The sequence below is a fragment of the Podarcis melisellensis genome (genome assembly GCF_964234715.1).
Source record: "Podarcis melisellensis genome assembly, chromosome: 7".
Lineage (NCBI taxonomy): Eukaryota > Metazoa > Chordata > Lepidosauria > Squamata > Lacertidae > Podarcis > Podarcis melisellensis.
The window spans coordinates 41535248-41554121 of record NC_138539.1 but is presented as its reverse complement, the minus strand read 5'-3'; the positions used below and the strand labels follow the sequence as shown (position 1 = coordinate 41554121).

The following is an 18874-nucleotide window of genomic DNA, read 5'->3' as shown; positions in this document are numbered from 1 at the left end:
CTATATAATTCAGGGAAATATTTTTGATGTGTCTAAGAGTTTCTACATGCCTAATGGATTTTGAGAGTGTGGAGGATAGCTAAATGAAAATGCCTATCCAGTGTCCTGTACAAAAGGCAAATTCCATGTCAGGTATACAGTGGTACCTCGGGTTAAGTACTTAATTCGTTCTGGAGGTCTGTTCTTAACCTGAAGCACAACTTTAGCTAATGGGGCCTCCCACTGCTGCTGCGCCGCCCGATCACGATTTCTGTTCTCATCCTGAAGCAAAGTTCTTAACCTGAAGCACTATTTCTGGGTTAGTGGAAGGCCAAAGGCTAGCCACTTAACCCGAAGTGTATGTAACCTGAGGTACCACTGTAATGGCAAATTTATTGTGTGGCCACACTTGGAATACTGTGTACAGTTCTGGTTGCCACTTCTCAAAAAGGATATTGTAGAGCTGGAAAAATATGAAGAAAAGGCAACTCAAATGAGTGCAGGGCTGGAATAACTGCCCTATGAGGAAAGGCTATAACATTTGTGGCTTTTAAGTTTTGAAAAAAGGCAAGTTGGAAGGGACATGAGAGAGGGAGAAAGAATAGTGTGGGGGAAGTGGATAGAGAAAAAGGTTTCTCTCCTCATATTAAAAACTGGAGCCAACCAATGACACCAAATGGTGGGAGATTCAGGATAGGATATCAATGGCTGCAAGTCGTGATGGTTATATATTAGCTCCAGCATCAGAGGGAGCATACTGGAGAACAACAGTGGGAGAAAGCCATTGTTCTCATGACCTGCCTGCTGCCTTCCTACAGGCATTGGTTATTCAGTGTGGGAAGCAGGGTGTAGGCCTAGATGGGCTTAGGGTCTGAGCCAGACCTAGTTTTGGACTAGTTTTCTGTTCTTACTTTCACCTCAGTTTTGTAGCATTATGCATACTTTCGAAAATCTGTCTGATGAGAGTCAATGTTGGGACAAAAAAAACACACATGCACGTACGCTGCCAAAAAAGAGTCTCCAGTGACCCTTACCTCCTTAAAACCATTGTCTACCTCTACGCCATATTTTATTTAATTCCACCATTTTATTGATTTCTACTGCTGATTTTTCCATTCAGGGCATATTATTTTTTGACCCATACACCAGACATATGCTCAGCTCTAATGCAATTTTAATCATACTGTTCCTAGATGCAAAGTATTACATGGAATACTTACGGTTTGCAACATAGAGACCCCTTTTTAAAAAAACCCAAAAAAACCCTGCCTGTTCAATTTGCTAAGTCAATTTCCATCACTCAAGTGTTTCTCCATTTTTCTTCTTCCCCAGGAGCATTAAGCAGGTTCCAAGTTGGTAACCTTTTGTTCTTGGGAGGACATATTCATTCAGCATTGAGTTTCATCTTACCATTAAAAATGGCAAAAATTCTTTGCATAGCAAAAAAAAACATTTCTCCATTCAAATTTACATGTGAAGTTGCACAATGCACAGAAAAATGCATGCTCTACAGGGATACATTTTTATTGGACGCAATAAAATCCTGTTCTCAAATGTGGTTTACTTCCAAACCAATCTAGAAAAGTGCAAACTCTAGAGGGGGGGAAATAAACACCAAGGCTGCTATCCTATACCCGTCTTATTGTGAGTAAGACCCACTGAGCTCAGCGAGGTATACTTTTAAGTAGATATATACAGGATTGTACTTAAGCCTTCAAGAACTATGAAATGGGTGTGGGCTAATTGAGGAAATAATTCTTTCTACAGAAGATCTGGGGGATCCCAAAGCATCTGAATTCACAATTATGACAGTAGGACTTGCAATCCTGGGTCAGGAAATCAAGTTCACCCCATTATCCAGATCAACACTTTTAAGTTTATGATCTGGACCTACCATCACCCATCTTTATTAGAAAAAAGAAAGACCATGACTTACTGCTTCTGATTTAGGAGGCACAGGTGGTGGAGGTAGGGAAACTTCTGGAGATTTTGATGTTACTGTTATAGGCCCAGGTGCTGGAAGAGAAGAATTGCCACACTTGGACCGGAAAGAACTCCTATAGCTGTCACATTTGTTCTTCTCACTTTGTGAGCGAGTGAAAGGCTGATCATTCATTTTCCCACCCCCCTGGTCCAGCCACAGTTCCTCATAAGGAAGTTCCGGTTTGGTAGGTAAACACAACGATTCTTCACAAACTTCAGGGAACAGGTAGTCGCTGCTGCCATCGCCAGAGTCCTGGCACTGCAGGGCATCATGGGAGAATAAAGCCCACTCATTGCACAAGTCCCTGCAGCCGTGAAGGTTCACCTCACTATTTCCATGGAGGTTGTTTCCATAAACACAAACCGAGAGGCGGTGGAAGGATTGCGTCAACTCGTCCCGAGCGTAGCTAAGAGAGTTTGGCATGTGGTTGTGGCTGTGGGGCCGGGCTTTCTGCGGACTTTTGCACTCTTCATTCCAGTCGGCTTTCACATCTCTCACGCCACGGGAATACTCGTCTATGTCAAACTGCTCTTGGCAGAGACTGAACCAGTGCTTGACAAAGGCTTCGTGACCCACCTCCCCTTTCACAAGGCTTTCGGGGAGCGTGAACTTTGGAAGAGCCAAATGCAAAGGGAAGTGCATGGGAATGATTTTGTTGCTGTGCAGCGCACAGCAAACCACCACAGTCTTGGTCTGAATGTTGACAAACTTGTAGCGGTGCCCCTCGCGGACAAAATGCAGGTCGTAAGGGTTTCGCGGCGGAGAGCTGGGCACAGTCACATTCACGGGCAGCCGTGTCTTCTCCACGATGTTGCGAATGGTGTGTTCGCCCTCCTGCATCTGCAGCTCCAGGGGGCTGCGCGTGCTGAAGCGGCCCTTGCACTGGAAAGGAAGGCTGATGCTCTCGTTGGTCCTGTGGTTCATGCAGATCAGGCACGGCATCTTGCCTCTGCCCAGCTTGCTGATGGAATTGAGCTTCCCAATTTTCTTGAAGATGGTGTTGAGCCGTGACTTCTCCTTGGAAGATTTTGCATAGAGGATTTCCGCTTGCCCCATTAACGTCAGCTCGTCTCCCGTGCAGAGGGTGATGTTGTAAAGCTCAGTGTCTTCGTTGCATTCGCCCGAAGCCACCTGTAGCACAGAAAATTTAAGAGATGCCCAGATAAGTCATTTCGAACATGAAGCATAAAAGCAACAGCTGCAGAAACAACAAATTAAAAATTATTGAAACTGCAGATAACGGATCAACATTTATTTAAAATGTCTTATTTAAATTTCCTCTACAACCAACCTGATTTCTTTACTGAATATGAAATTCTATGAATCCATATGTACACAGGCAAGTCTGACATATCCTGGAAAAAATTATGCCCCAGCCGAAGAATAAAAACAATGCAATTAATGTAGGGAAAGCAAACATTTGAACCGAGTAAGACCACCCCCTGCAAAGCCTTGCAAATTAGGACTGAGTCACTCTGACTTTGCTGAATTTTTCATCCCACTCCCATAACTGGCAGTGTGGCAGGTGCCAGCCGCATTCTCTCTTTTCTGGCTTAAGGCAGCCTCTATAGTTCTGCCGTGGATCTGTGCTTCAAGGACATAATGGAGTACTACAATGGTTGAGTACTCGTGTGTGTGTGTGTGTATAGGTGGTTAAAACATAAAGGAAAGTATACAAGTGCTATCAGTGAAGATGACACAGAGTTGGGCTACAAATGCTAGTGTTTCCTAAGCCCAGGAAACAATCAAATTCTATTGTTGTAGGAAAGGTGACAGGTAGAGCTTACTACTTGGACTGATCATGGCCTGGAGGAATTGCAGCTTATCCCAAGGCATGTAGCCAAGTGGCAAGCTACACGGCTGAACCAAGAGACACAGAGAATCAGGAGTGAGCAATACTGAATGCACAAGTTAGGTTGCAGAGCCTGTCTCCCCTTGATGAAACTTTGCAGAAAAATTGCCACTTTTCTGGTCTACACTCTTTAAGAGTGTCAGAGGCAAGCTTCTTCAGCTGGATGCGGGGAAGGCTAGGTTTTCTCGGGTCTCAGCCTTGGGTGTATATTTGTATTGTGCAGTGTAGTGGCTAAAGCACTGGACTGTGACCTGGGAGTCCAGGGTTCAAATCCTTATGCAGCCATGAAGATCACAGGGCAACCTTGGGCCAGTCACTGTCTCTCAGTCTATCCTACCCCACAGAGTTGTTGTGAAGATAGAATGGGGAGTGGAAGAACCATATTTTTGTATGCCACCTTGATTCCTTGGAGGAAGGACGGGTTATAAATATAAAAATACATAGGGAATTTTAAAAAAAAATGTTTTAAATTTAATTTGCTTTTCTCAATTGCTTTTTAATTGCCTGTAAGACAGAGTTGTTCCACCTGGTCTTTGGCTTAGAATCAGTTTGATTCCCTCCCCCTCTTTCTTTTTCCTTTCTCCTCCTGTGAAGAGGCTGCATCCTAATTGTTTAATGTTGTATCTTAATCTTTTAAATTGTTTTTTAATCAACTTGTTTTTATTATTGGTTGTTAGCTGCCCTGAGCCTGGTCTTGGCTGGGGAAGGCAGGGTATAAATAAAAAATATTATCATTATAATATTATTATTATTAAACCTGTTCTTATTGTATGATTGGACATCACCCTGAGACTAAGATGGAAGGAGATTCATAAATTTAAAAATAAGAAATAAATATAAGCTAATAAATAAGAATGGAATGGAGCTAGTAATGGCTAGGGCTCCAAGAGCATGGCATGTTAGAAAGCATCACATTTCCACACATAAACAGAGTACTGCCTAAAATCGTCGGCTCTTTTACACCATATACATTTTTGTTACTGAGTTAAGTGTAGTCTGAGATCCCAATCTGATGATCAGCCTAAGAACCACTCCTTCCAGTCACACTGGAAATTGCACAAATGGAAGGCAGAAGGAATAGAACAAACCCATCAGACGTGTTCAGGCATCCACTATATTCATGTAATTCAAAATAATAATATTAATTGCATCCACACAAACTAAACAAATGGGCTACAGACTTTTAGCTCTTAATACATTCTCCACAACCCTTTCCTATTTACTGAGGCCATTGTTCCTTAGTGAGCAAAAATATTGAGTTCGCAATACCTCCCACAAACACATTGCCAGAGTTAAGAAATCACAAATAACTTATACTTTTCCCAGTAGGAAAATACATCCCCCCCACCACAAAAGGTTGCCAGATTTGGTCATGGAAGATCCAGGTTCAAATCTCTGCTGAGCCGTAACATTCATCTGCGTAGCTTTAGGCAAGTTACTGTCAAGCTTAACATATTACACAGGAATGTGAAAAAGAAAAGTAAGAATATATTATAAACTCACCTTGAATTCATGAGATAGGACAAGAATGATGGCCTTTTCCCCAACCCCTCCAGTGTTTTTGAATGTATGTATGTGTGATTTTACCCCACCCCTGTAATTAACAACTCACCTGGTAGCTATAGGAGACCTGGCATTTTATGCTAGAGGTGTCCAAACTTTTTTCAAAGAGGGCCAGATTTGATGAAGTGAAGGGCCATGAGGGCCGACCAAAGGGCTGACCAAAGTTAAGCTTTTTTTTAGGATTGAAGTTGTTGGGCTTTTTTAAAGGATTTTACCCCAGGGGCCGGATTAGGCCCCTGAAACAGACTTTGGACATGCCTATGCTAGAGAGTGCATGGGAAACGAATAAGCTGCCACCCTATTGGTTCTGGTCTAGGGAGGGAGGCGGGAGGCCTTGGCCCATCCAGCTGCCTCCAGCGCAATGGATCAGAGAGTTGGGTTGCACCCTTTCCCAACACAGATAATTACGCAGCATAATATATTCCTTTTGTTCCAAAAACCTGTTCATATTCAGAGTGGCATTCAGTTTCTGCTTCTTAGTATTTGTAGTTGTTAACTGCATGCGACCACATAAATAGTGAGCATAGCAATCCTAACTCGCGTATATTCTCTGTTTGGGGATAAGGTGAAATATCCTGGAGATCTGCTTGCACAGAGACTGCCACATCCAATTCCCTATGGGAATCTTACCTCCCCTGACTAAAATAGAAGGGAATGGACTGTACCAGCCCCATAGTTAACTGAACCATTACTGAGACCATGCTAGGGAAACAAAGGGGCTTTGTATCATGCCCACACCTACCCATGGCACTCTCTGCTTTCCTCCTCTCTCCTGGTCAAACATTGCTGATGGAGCGCCAATGCTGGTAGAACTTCGATGCCAGCAGAACTTTCCACTGGTGCAAGTGTTGTTCTGCTAGTGTATGTCTACCTTCAAAAACATGCAAAGCCCTTGCTAAGTGTGAATAACAACTTGACAGAACTGGAGGAGGTGTATCTTATGCATGTCCTTAAAGCTGAATACTTTGGCATGAACAGCATGCCTGGCTAGTATTGCACTTTCAGAGTTTCCCAAGAGGAAGTAATTCAAATGCTGTGTTCAAATCTACACATCCTCAATAGAGCTAATCCAGGAAACAATCAGGATTTCCCTGTACGTGATACTCATTTACAATTCAGGTCAATGCCATGGCAGTATTATGAAACATTAATATTAAACAATGGTAGATTCCACACCATGATTAACTATTCTCTCTCTCTCTCTCTCTCTCTCTCTCTCTCACACACACACACACACACACACACACACACTCAAACTCACACACTTCTAGAGCTGCTTCACACAAGACTTTTTTGCTCCATGAACATCAGTGCTGCAAGGAGAAGGGGCATTTTGGACACATTTGTATTTTAAATTAAACATAGACATGGTAAAACAGGCACGTGGAGTGTTTCTTCCCCTTCAAAAAGCCCTCACATGTTTTGTACACTTTTTCCTACAGAAATACAGTATTCATTGAAGACAGATATCCTGTGTGATGTAGACTTCCAAGATGGGATTTAGTTTCAATTTAAGTAATATCAACTGGAGATAAGAACACTCTGAACTTTGCAGAACACTCCCCTCTCCTCACATTTTTGCATTACACACACGGTGACATCTCCCATGAGAAACAAGAAGCAACAGAGAAATCAGTGGCCCCTGATTCCTCTTTTTGCATGGTCCATGTCATGTGTGAATAGGCAGCTTGCACACTTGCTCTATGGTGATATATATGAACTCAACACACATCTGAGTGCAAAGATATGCAAGTCCTTGTACTGCAAATTTGACAGGATGGGCAAGACTGTTGCTGCTCAAGTTTAACACCTGAAGACAAAGTCCCTTGCTTAGAGAAGTAATTTCTTGTCAGTTTTGTTATTCTGAAGCAAAGGTGCACATAAAAAGGTGTTCATTTGCACTTTCATTTATTAATGGCAGAGACAAAAGAGATATGTAAAGCATTATAAATTACTAATTTCTGACATAGCTCAAATACAGTTCTGCACTACCACAGATATCAGGCTCAGCCAGCTATTAAGTGACTGCAGCAATTTATCTTATGTGAGTATAATGAACTGAAATAAAAGGCTAGGTATCAGGGAAACCTAATTTCCTAAACAGTATTTAAAACATCTAACAATAAGTACATTAACTGGGTAGAGAAAAATGACATTTGCAAAGTTTCTTCTAAACTATGCGTCATGGCATCTAATTCCTCTCCAGCTTAAGCTACAACTGCTATCTAAAGACAAACACAGTGAAGTTGTGCTTAGAAATGCCATGGCATGGGGAACTATAGCTCAGAACTGCAACGCTAATTGCTTTGTCTAGGATTTCCACACTCTGGCATGCCAATGGCATTAATGAGCACATCACTTAGCACAGCCACCCTCATATCCGGATCTCCTCCTTTCGTGGTGGTACACATAAGAGACTTCAGAAGAAGTGATGATGTGCATTCATTGCCGCCACCTCCGCATTATACTGCAATGGTCAAAGACCTCTATTAATACCTTCCAGCGTTCTGAAAGTGTTTGCAGTGTGGTCACAACTTGAGATCAAGGTCCCAGTGTACTTGGTCTGACTCCTCTGCTTCCTCCCTCCCACGCTGGAGTCTCGGCTGCAGAATAACTCCTTTTGTTGCCTAACTGCACAGTTTCCAGCCTCCTCTTTCCACGTACATTTGGAAACACATTTTTAGAGCTGAATTTGGGATTAGGGCCCCTTGCTGGTCTCGAGGCAAACTGTATGAGACTACATCGCAGAAAGATTGGATTCAATTTTGCATCAACAAAGTAATGCTTCAGTGTACTGAAAATATTTGCATTCATGGACTTGAAGCTTTACCCAGAGAACCTGAAATACCTTGCAGTTAGCTAATTAGGTAAGAATCCTCAGCAACTTCCCCCTTTTTCTTCAGAGAATAAACCTATTGAATTACCACCTCCAGGATCAGGAGGCTCCAGTTCATTTTCTTCTGCCACTATGCTGGAAGGAGTGTGTGTGTTTAAAACTTGCAGCCCCAAACTCTGCTTTCAAGAAAGAGATGTGGAATGGGTGAACACTCAGTAACTTAAATTAGACTTGGGTATGATTCAAAGTGTTGGTGCTGACCTTTAAAGCCCTAAACGGCCTCGGTCCAGTATACCTGAAGGAGCGTCTCCACCCCCATCATTCTGCCCGGACGCTGAGGTCCAGCGCCGAGGGCCTTCTGGCGGTTCCCTCATTGCGAGAAGCAAAGCTACAGGGAACCAGGCAGAGGGCCTTCTCGGTAGTGGCGCCCGCCCTGTGGAACGCCCTTCCAGCAGATGTCAAAGCGATAAACAACTACCTGACATTCAGAAGACATCTGAAGGCAGCCCTGTTCAGGGAAGTTTTTAACGTGTGATATTTTACTGTATTTTTGGTTTCTATGGAAGCCACCCAGAATGGCTGGGAAGGCCCAGCCAGATGGGCGGGGTGTAAATAATAAATTATTATTATTATTATTCATGTCACCGATTCCCATCTGGCCAGTTTTGCGATTCAGGCATCGCACTACAGCAGGGATGGGGGACCAGGTATTGCTGGAGTCCAATTCACATCTGCCCCAGCTTGCACTGCCAGTGGTCAGGGAGTTGGAGTCCAATTTACATCTGGAAGGCCAAAGGCTAGCCACTTCTGCACCTATAGGATGCACATATGGGCTTGACTAACTGGCAGATTTGAGTCTTGTCCTCAGATTTAACACCTAACCCACCCCTATTAACCTGATGTATTGGTTGCATTTGTAACCCTCTGTTCCTCCAAGGGGTTCAGGGCTGCTATTCATGAGGTCATCACATTTTAGCCACATGACAAAACCTGTGAGATAGTATAAGCTGAGAGATAATGGCAGGTCCAAAGTCACCAAATAAACTTCACAGTTGAGATGGGATCTGAAGCTAGATTTTCTACATCCAAATATAGCCTTCCAGTGTGGGAAAATTAGCTCCTAACAACTCTGGTGACTATAAAGGGCATACCAAACAGGAAGATTTTATCATAAGTTTGATCATTGGCAATTTAGCTGTTTTCAGATATCACCTTACTGGCTCTTCAAATTACTTGCTTAGAATGTGGTTCAAGAATAGGTGATGAGAAAAATTGATTCTTCCTTCTCACTTGCACCTTGAGAAGAAGACCTGGTTTCCTCAAACCAGTTTTCTGTGACATCCTAACTGGCAAACTGTGATTTAATTAATCCCCCCAAACCAGGATTGTCTCACTAGCCTAATATCTTCTTGGCAGGGGCTCTCCATTTCTATCTTCAACAATAGTTGCCATGTTCAGGTGTTACATTCTAGACCCTCAAATTGTGATTTGCTGAGGGACTGTAGCTCATTCCCAGGTTCAATGCCTGCCACTGCCAGTTAAAAGGCTCAGGCAGCAGGTGGTGGAATTTATAATACTTGTAAAGGTGTTCACTGTGCACCTCTCATGCCTTATATATCAGGAACTGTAAAACTCAGGGTGGAAAAGACGAATTTTCTACCTAGAAAATGCCCAAATGGCTATGACAATTATTTTTTTTGCTAAAAATATAATGTCCACCTGCAATTTATACCAAACAACCATGAATACTTCAGCTTCTAAAACAGGGGGAAACAGACATTGTTCTTGCAGCTTTGGGAAGTTATATACTCCTAATGAATCATTGCACAAATATGATAACATAAGTTCAGTGTGTGAATACCAACACAGACATATTAGTGGTCATTATAATCTCCCAAAGTGCAGAGTATGCTGTTCTGTTCTGCATCTAATATAGAATCAATTTACACAGATTTGTGTGTTGTGTGTTGTACGGACATAACCCAAGAGATCCTAGCAGGAGATCCCCCAGTTGGTACGATTTAGAACTCCCATGAGACTCACTTGGCTTTTTCTCTAAACTTTGTGTGTGTGTGTGTGTGTGTGTGTGTAGGAATAAACCTGAAGATCAACAGGGTCGAATCCAATTCTAACATGCTTAACTTTCTGACTTAGATGTTACACCCTCTTCTCAAATTTTCCTGAATATTAATAATGTTATCTTGACTATAGATGAACTTGCTCAAATGAGAGGTCAAGCATACATAGCCACATCCAAAGTACATAGGAACATAGAACTATGCCTTGTACTTAAACAATCCACCAATCCATGTAGCTCAGTACTGTTTACTCTAGATTGGCGGCAGCAGCCCTTCATGGTTTCACAGATTGGGAACATTTTCCAGTCCTACTTGGAGGTGTCAGGAATTGAACCTGGAACTTCCTGCATGTAAACCAGTGCTCTACCATTGAGCTACTGCCCTTACACAGTGATAGACCGCCATCTTGGATAGGCCCATGCAGCATGTGCACATCCCTCGAAAACAATTACTGGTACTTACTTTTCTAAAGTGATTGTGGCAACAGGAAATAGCTTGTGGCATTTAACCGTTAAGGTACATCCAGAACAAACATGGAAACTGCTAGAGGTCATTCTAAATGGCTAAGATACTCTAACATACAAGATTGGGAAGAGAGAGAGAGAGAGAGAGAGAGAGAGAGAGAGAGAGAGAGAGAGAGGGAGGAACAGTCTACAGACACTGCAGTCAGAATTTATGTGGGTACTAGTTTCTGACATTACTCTGTTTAACAGTGATATGGCCTCCCTATTTGCAGGGCTTAAAGAAAAGAGCAACAACATTTCATTTGAATCATGTTATTTCTCATGGTTGGTGCATAGATTTTAAATCAAGGAATCATTAGTCCTTTCTGCTTCCATGTAAATGCTGATAATCTTCACCAGTGTTGAGGGGTTTCAATAATAGTCCATACAGCCCCTATGTAGCCTAAGACATTCTGTGGAGTGAATGAAGCAGCTGCTCCCTCACCAATTAAAATCTAAGGGGTCGGAGGGGAGGGAGAGGGAAGGGGAGGGGAGTGAACAACAAAAGAATCTCTGTCTAAAATTTGGAGGCAATTAAACAGATCGGAAAAGAACATTGCTTATTGAAGGTGGTTCCCTCTTTGAAAAAGTCTTCGTATGTATCTCACACTGATTCACAAAGATTTCAGGATGGGTTTGGGGGAAATGTACACATTAAGTTGCAGTTTAAATACCACCAGACTAAGACAACTCAGTAACCCAAAATTACTTCTCCCACAGAGCACAGTTGCTCAACTGCCATGTATATATATAAAAAGGGTTTAACCATAAATCATTTCACTAGGGATAAATATTAGTTTAGGGGCTACCTTAACGTTGAATGTTATTTCCTCCATGACGTAAACTCGTTCAGGAAATGCTTTAGCCACCTCCTCCACACTGTTAAAATACTGCACTGGCTCCTTAATATCACGGTCTTGTTCCAGCAGCTTAAACTGCCCTGAAAACAGATGATAAAATAGAAGAGCAATAAGATATTTATATTGGACGGCTGTTTCTGTGGCAACTGCTAACGCATTCCCTACGCTATTTAACTTGGTCAGTTTCCTCCAATTATTAACAGTTAGGCAATGGAAGAACAGATTGCACAACTCTTTGCGAACCTGAAAAGGAAAGAGTTACCAAGCTTTGCTAAACCGGAATTAGAAGAATGTGTGTGGGCCGACGTGAAATTTAATAGAATTTACAGGCGGGCTCTCTGGAAGTGGACTCAAAGCACGAATGCATTCTCATGGTAGAATTACACACAGATTTCTGCACATTTAGAACTTTCCCCAACATGTTACAGTACTTTATGTGTTAAAAGCACAAACTCAATTTTTACAGGAAAATACACCAGAAAAAGAAAAGCACAGATGTGTAAGAACTGAAGAAATTTCATTGGCCAATTCACAGTGTTCCCAAGAGCCCCTTTTGAGGGGCACAAAGCTTACGGATATTCAGCAGTTTTCAGAATTTCTGTTCTGCTGCCTCACAAAGCATTGCATTTTTGAAGCCACTCTCATGGCCACAAAACAGGTTAAACTGTCAAGTCACTAGAGTTATGTGAAAACAGGCAGTGTTATTACTGTTTATCACAATGCACTGATATGCTTTCTGGTTGTTTTGTACTGCGATGCCAATTAGCCCCAGGCAGCACGGCCAATGATCAGGGTGATGGGCATTGTAGTCCAAAACATATGGAGAACAGGATCCCAGCAAGGTGGCTTTTGGGAAACCTAAGTCTTTATTTCCCATGCTTGATACTTACTGTATATGGGCAGTACAAGCTAGTCTGGAAATAAAGCCTGTTGACATTACAAAATACTCACAAAGGGTTTTCTGCTCCACATACCAATACTCTGTATATAAATTTGGGGTCACATATGGGAAGTTCATTTAAATAAAACCTAATTGCATTATGTCTTGCTGTAACCAAATAGAACTAGCACAATACAGTATTTTTTAAAAAAACTGGGAATGTATGGTAAGATTTACTTTTGCTTGGAATAAGATCTGGATGGTAAAAGCACCATTGTTTGGGGCGTATTCACATGAACATTTTATCAGTGGTAACAGCCAACACATGAAACTGATATACAGCATTGCATGAATCAATTCCTACAATTCAACCATGGTACTGGCTTTGCTATAATGTGGACACAATATCAATCAATGAAGATAAGCTTATCAAATGATAAGATTAATTTGCAATAAATACCACCAATGCAATACTGTGGATTTGACATCCATGACTGTAAATTATAGAAACTAATTATCAGCAACATGCACTTAAAATATCAATAGTGTGCGGTAGAATGTAGCAGTCATGAACTCACCAATAATTTAAACCTTTTTTTCATATAGGTATATACACCCCCACCCCCACCCCAACTTACCACAAACCTTAATTCAATACAGTTATCTGAAATATTATTTGGAATATTATTATTCTACACTAATTTAAAAGATTAAAAAAATTGCAAAAACAATACTTGAGATTACCACGCTCCCCAACAGTTGGCTATCCTAGGACTAATTTATATGTTCATTTTTGGAACTGTGTTTGGAGACTCTTGAGAGTCCCATGGACTGCAAGAAGATCAAACCTATCCATTCTTAAGGAAATAAGCCCTGAGTGCTCACTGGAAGGACAGATCGTGAAGCTGAGGCTCTAATACTTTGGCCACCTCATGAGAACAGAAGACTCCCTGGAAAAGATCCTGATGTTGGGAAAGATGTAGGGCACAAGGAGAAGGGGACGACAGAGGACAAGATGGTTGGACAGTGTTCTTGAAGCTACCAGCATGAGTTTGACCAAACTGCGGGAGGCAGTGGAAGACAGGAGTGCCTGGCATGCTCTGGTCCATGGGGTCACGAAGAGTCGGACACAACTAAACAACTAAACAACAACAGCTTTTTGCTGTTTTCCCCTGACATACAGAACATAAGAAGAGCCTGCTGGATCAGACCAATGGCTCGCCTAGTCCAGCATATTCTCTTCTCATTTCTCATAGTGACCAAACCAGATGACTGTAGGAAACCTGCAAGCAGGATTTGAACACAGGAGCCCTCTCCCCAAGTACTCTATTTCAAATGTGCTTCCACATTCACAGCAACCCAGGACCAAATCCCCCTTCTATTCAGTGTGGAATCTCATTTATGTGCCATGAACCTTTAGATGGCAGATAATAATATAAAGGGAAAAAATAGAGATATACAATACAGATTGCGTATAAAGTACTTGAAAGGCACTGTTGTTGATTGAAAATCCTGTGGGAAACAGCAACAAGTGCACTGTCCTGTTATGTTGAGTGAAAACAGACTACCCACTTAGCAAATATTCCTATCTAAGAAATCCTGCATGGCTATGCTAACTACATGGGACTTCAAGTCTCTGGATGAGCTGTATCTCTGGAAGCAAAGGTATGGAAAAGTAACCACATATGGCATTGTACAGCAGGGACTATGGGCGGGTTCTCACAAGATGCCAAGCCAAAGTATGGTTTACCAAGATTGTGCAAACATGCAGGCTCCCAGAGATGAGCTCACAGCTGTTCTGCTCCTCTCTGGTCCTTTTTGCTCCCATGCTGCACTGAGCGTTGCCAGATTTGGCATAGTGAGTCGTGTGAATCCAGGCCTATGGTTAAAACTCACTCATTAACCACAAGCTCCAACCAGCTTTAATTCTGCTCTCTGGGAGCCTGCACAATTCCAGCAAGCTATAGTTTACTATATCATGTGCACCAAGTTGATGTGGCAAACAGTTTGCTTTCACCCACTCTTAACTGCACCATATTTGGCACGCACGCACGCGCACACACACACACAATACGTACATACAAATATATATTGAAATTGTTGCAACTGTTCAGTGTACTGATGCCATGCTACAGAGGACAGAGTTGGTGGGTTGACAGCAAACTCCCACTTCCTCTGATTTTTATTCATTTGCTGAAAAGTCTTGCTGAGTTTGCTACTCCTACATCAGAGCCTCCTTTTTAAAATATGAAGGCTTAGTTCATTCATTGACATCTTGCTTATTGCGCATTCTTCTGTGCCTTTCAGGTTTTGACCCTGGTCCATGTTAAACAGGCTGCGGTGGAAGTGTAGGATGCTGTATAGTAAAAAATTCCATTTGACAGGGACAGTTATGTCAACATTTCTGCTTCTGCCTGGAACTCTGGATAGAACAAGCAAGCCTTGAAAGAAGAACTGCTTTCGAAAAGCAGGATGTTTGAATATGTACATAGAGCAACCCCATGTAAAAGACTGCTTTTGTTTCACAAGGAGGAAGCTTTTAAATTTACTGAATGGGAGGATTTAATTCCAAAAAAAAGTCTATATGGCTATATAGTTTTTGGCAATATGTATTCATAGTACGTTATAATGTGGGAAGAAATTAATTCTAGTTTAACCAGCATTCAGCATTCTAAAACCCAGTAGCCATACTAAAGTGTGTACATACATTAAAATAGATTTTTTTAAAATTTAAAAAAGGTTCTCCTGTGTATTCTTGAACACAGGCAGTGTTTGATTTATATTCTCTTTGTAGCATGCATACTGTATACATTTCTTCCTCATAGAACACCCACAGTAGAATGAATCTGGGAAACATTTCCCCATCAGGGTCCTTCCAACTCTACAATTCTATGATTCTATCAGCAAAACAAGTTGCAATGAATCTATTCCTCACTCCTAAAACTCAAGAGATGAGACCATTATTAACACTCATTTAATGCACTGGATAAACATTATAAAAATATAGATGTAAGAATTGTGAATGTGTACATTTCTCTACATTTGGGACCTGCAACGTGATGTTGCAGCATGTCACAATTTCTGTTTAGTGTTCAAGCCAGCCAGCCAGCCAGCCTTGCCTTCCTCCATATGCCGTTCCATTCCCCTTTCCCACCCACCACCCTCGCTTCACCCCCAACAGTCAACCTTCCATGGTCATTGAACACATTTGGTTCCTATTGGCTTCTTCTGTTCCCCACTCTGACTAGGAGGTCCCCCCCCCATTTTATACTTTTGCAAATCATGGCATTTTCCTGTGCGTGGGAGGTGCCTTTTTGGCTACATAAGCACTAGCACTGACATTTGAACAGGATCTTTTTAGAAGCTATTTTAAGACACTTTAAAACTGTTTCAGATAACAGTTTACAATAAAATAGCTGGAAGCACATGGAACCATCTTTTTACATGACTTTAACCAATCCTGCAGAACAAGCCCTCTGGCTGATGTTATAAAAGGATAGCAGAGGAACATAGAAAAAAGACAATGATGCACCAACAGGGAAGGCAGTTTTCCTGCCTGGTGCTAGACTCTCATTTATCACCTTGGTTCCAGAAATGTTACTTAGAAGGACTTATTAAGTAGCCTTTAATTAATGTCACCACAGTAAAAATGAAAGCCTTGGCCTAATGCAATATCACCACTTTCCTAACCTATCTTACCCACAGTTTTGGCAGATTAGTTGCGAGGTCATGGGGATATGGCATACATAAGGAATCTGCCTGTCAGACGGGAGGTCTGCAATACATAGCCTGGAGTTGGCTATCCTCTGATCTGAAACATCAGCTATCTGGTTCTCTGGTTGCCATTGGTTCAGCTGCTCCACTGTCACACAAAACTTTGCAAGCCCTGGGCATTGCTTGGGAAGAATGGAAAAACCTTTAATTCAGAGTTCTGAGCTTTGCTGCCAACTTAGGGCTAAATTTATGTGATGGAGTGGATTCATCTCATGAACACAGCACAAGGATAGAATGAATTGTTTCATAGCCTTTACTTGAAAATCGGGGGGGGGGGGGAAGCACTTGCTGCTTATAATACAAATAATAGAATCTCTGATATACTTTATATATACTATATATACTAAGATATACTAAGTCTAGATCATTCTCACCACCACTTCACAGCTATATGTATATTCAGTGCCATAGCAAGCAGGCATAGAATCTCTAGTTACTTTCTGAGTAACAAGTCTCAACCTATTAAAGCTCATACCTCACTCCTCCCTATGAAATCCGAACCATCATAAGGTATTGTTCTGAGTTTGAAACAAACGTAAGCAGGGACAGACTCATTAACAACAGGAAGCTCAACTTGCGGCTTCTAAGGGCTTCCAATTTGTTGTGCTTGTGGTAGCAAAGACTCTGACAGAGACTGGCTGAGTTGATGGGCTGTCACAAAATGTCCATGAACATCCAAATCTGCTTAGGGCAGGGTTGGAGAGCCCTCCAGATGTTGCTGGGGCTGATGGGAGGATGGAGTCCAATCACATCTGGAGGGCCAAGGGTTTCCCATCCATGGCTTAGGGGATAATAAAGCTGTCTACCTTCTGTGAGGGAATGAGGTATTTTTCTGTTTGGGTGGAGTTATACTTCACACAGGCCTTTGGGACAGAGGCAGCTTTGTGAGGGAGGCTGGAGAACTAGGAAGGAGTCCAAATATTCTAAGGAAGGTCCAAGAATTGGAGGAAGCCCAGGAGCAGCATGGAGAGTGCAGAGTGGCCACACAGGTCAAGCAGCAGATAAATTTCACTGTAGATATGAGCTATCCAACCAGTTTTTTGGCTGAAGGCACCTAGAGTCTTCCTCTAATAAGCATGAAGAATGCTGGACAGCCTTTGCCTTGAGGGACTGGTTTGGCGAGCATTCGCTTTTTAATAATATGATGCATTATATTGGACTCCTGCCAATGAGATTTGCAAAACAGGCATCCTGACAATGAGCATTAACATCTAAAGCCAACAAGGTACAGAAACACAAAATAGCACTTTACATCTGAAACTGCATCTCCCCCTCCCTTTAATCTTGTTTTTGTTTTAACAGTTTATTTGACCCTACTTCTTTTCATGTATAACACTTTATCCAACTATTCCAAAACATGATGCTTTCAGTATATCATAAAAGAGAAAGATAAAGAGCAGGCTGAAGGCCAACGAGTTAAAGAAGAAAGCACTGCATAGCTGTATGTAAATTGTACTCCTAAGAGCTTTGGAACTCCAGAAACCTCATCTCTTGGTATGGGAAGGGAAGGGATGATAACCGTTTCTCTGAGCTAGACTTTGGTGTACTGCTCTGAGTGTTAAACTTCACCCCAGGGCAGCCCCTATAATTGTGACTAGTTTGAAAAGTACCTATATGAGTACTATCATTTAATTAATGTTTGTTTGTTTGTGTGTGTGTGTGTGTGTGTGTGTGTGTATGTGTGTTTGTGTGTGTTTGTATGTTTGCATGTATGTGTATATAAAATTTAAAACAGAAAATGCAAAAACCATTATAACACAAACAAGAACTTAAAGGTGGCTGTGAATTTTAGAGGCTCTTGCCATTGGGAGATCAGTATGACATCAGATAAAGATTATATGTGCCCTTGGAGCAGGATCTTGATGGCCAGTCAAAATTTGTGGAGTTATGGATGAAGGAAGGGAGGAAGCATTGTCAAAGATATGACATTGCTAACCTTTGGCAAGTTGTCCCCATATTTCATTTCAGATGCTAAGATGTATACAGCTTGAAAAACGCAAATTATAGTTTAACAACTGGCACTGTGGAATTTTGGAGAAAGTTGTTGATAACACATTTCCACTGGTTAATTCAGAACTACATTCTCCCTGTGAAAGTTGTGTTTCCACGTACAATTAAAAACACTTTCCAGTATAGACAAGGAAATTAACCAGTTCTAGGTTTTTGCTAGGGAGTAGAAGAAAGACCTGTCTGAGCAGGAAGGAACCAAAAATGTACACAGGTAGGCATTTCAGCAAAAGCATGGATATGCGTCAAGGCGGGGGGGGGAGGAGAAGAGACAAAAAAGTTCAGAGGAATTTTACTACTAAATACAGTAAGCCACAACAAAATTAAAACTGACTTGCAGCAGGGAGAGAAAGCACAGGGAACACATGCACACAAACTCCTACACCCCAAGGCCACAATTTTATTGCTTAAGCTTCCATGAATTTGGTGTGGGAAGGACACTATCAGCAGACAAATCCAGAGGTCATTTCCTGTGTAGGAAGAATGGCCTAAAATAGAACACAGAATTAAATTCTCATGCTACCCAGGGTCACACAAAACTGCCCCATATTTCAAGAC

The 18874-nt window shown here is 41.8% G+C and overlaps 1 protein-coding gene across 4 annotated transcripts in view; it reads right to left on the bottom strand.

Moving 5' to 3' along the window:
- Positions 1-18874, bottom strand: part of GAREM1 (GRB2 associated regulator of MAPK1 subtype 1) — a 71654-nt gene that overhangs the window by 6411 nt on the left and 46369 nt on the right. For 3 of the 4 annotated variants that reach the window (XM_081918527.1, XM_081918528.1, XM_081918529.1), the window contains 2 exons: positions 11605-11735; positions 1916-3094 (listed from right to left, as the gene is read on the bottom strand). In XM_081918527.1, the coding sequence (XP_081774653.1) occupies positions 1916-3094; positions 11605-11735 (1310 nt within the window). The remainder of the gene's footprint in view (positions 1-1915; positions 3095-11604; positions 11736-18874) is intronic. The other variant, XM_081918530.1, reaches the window with a different exon arrangement.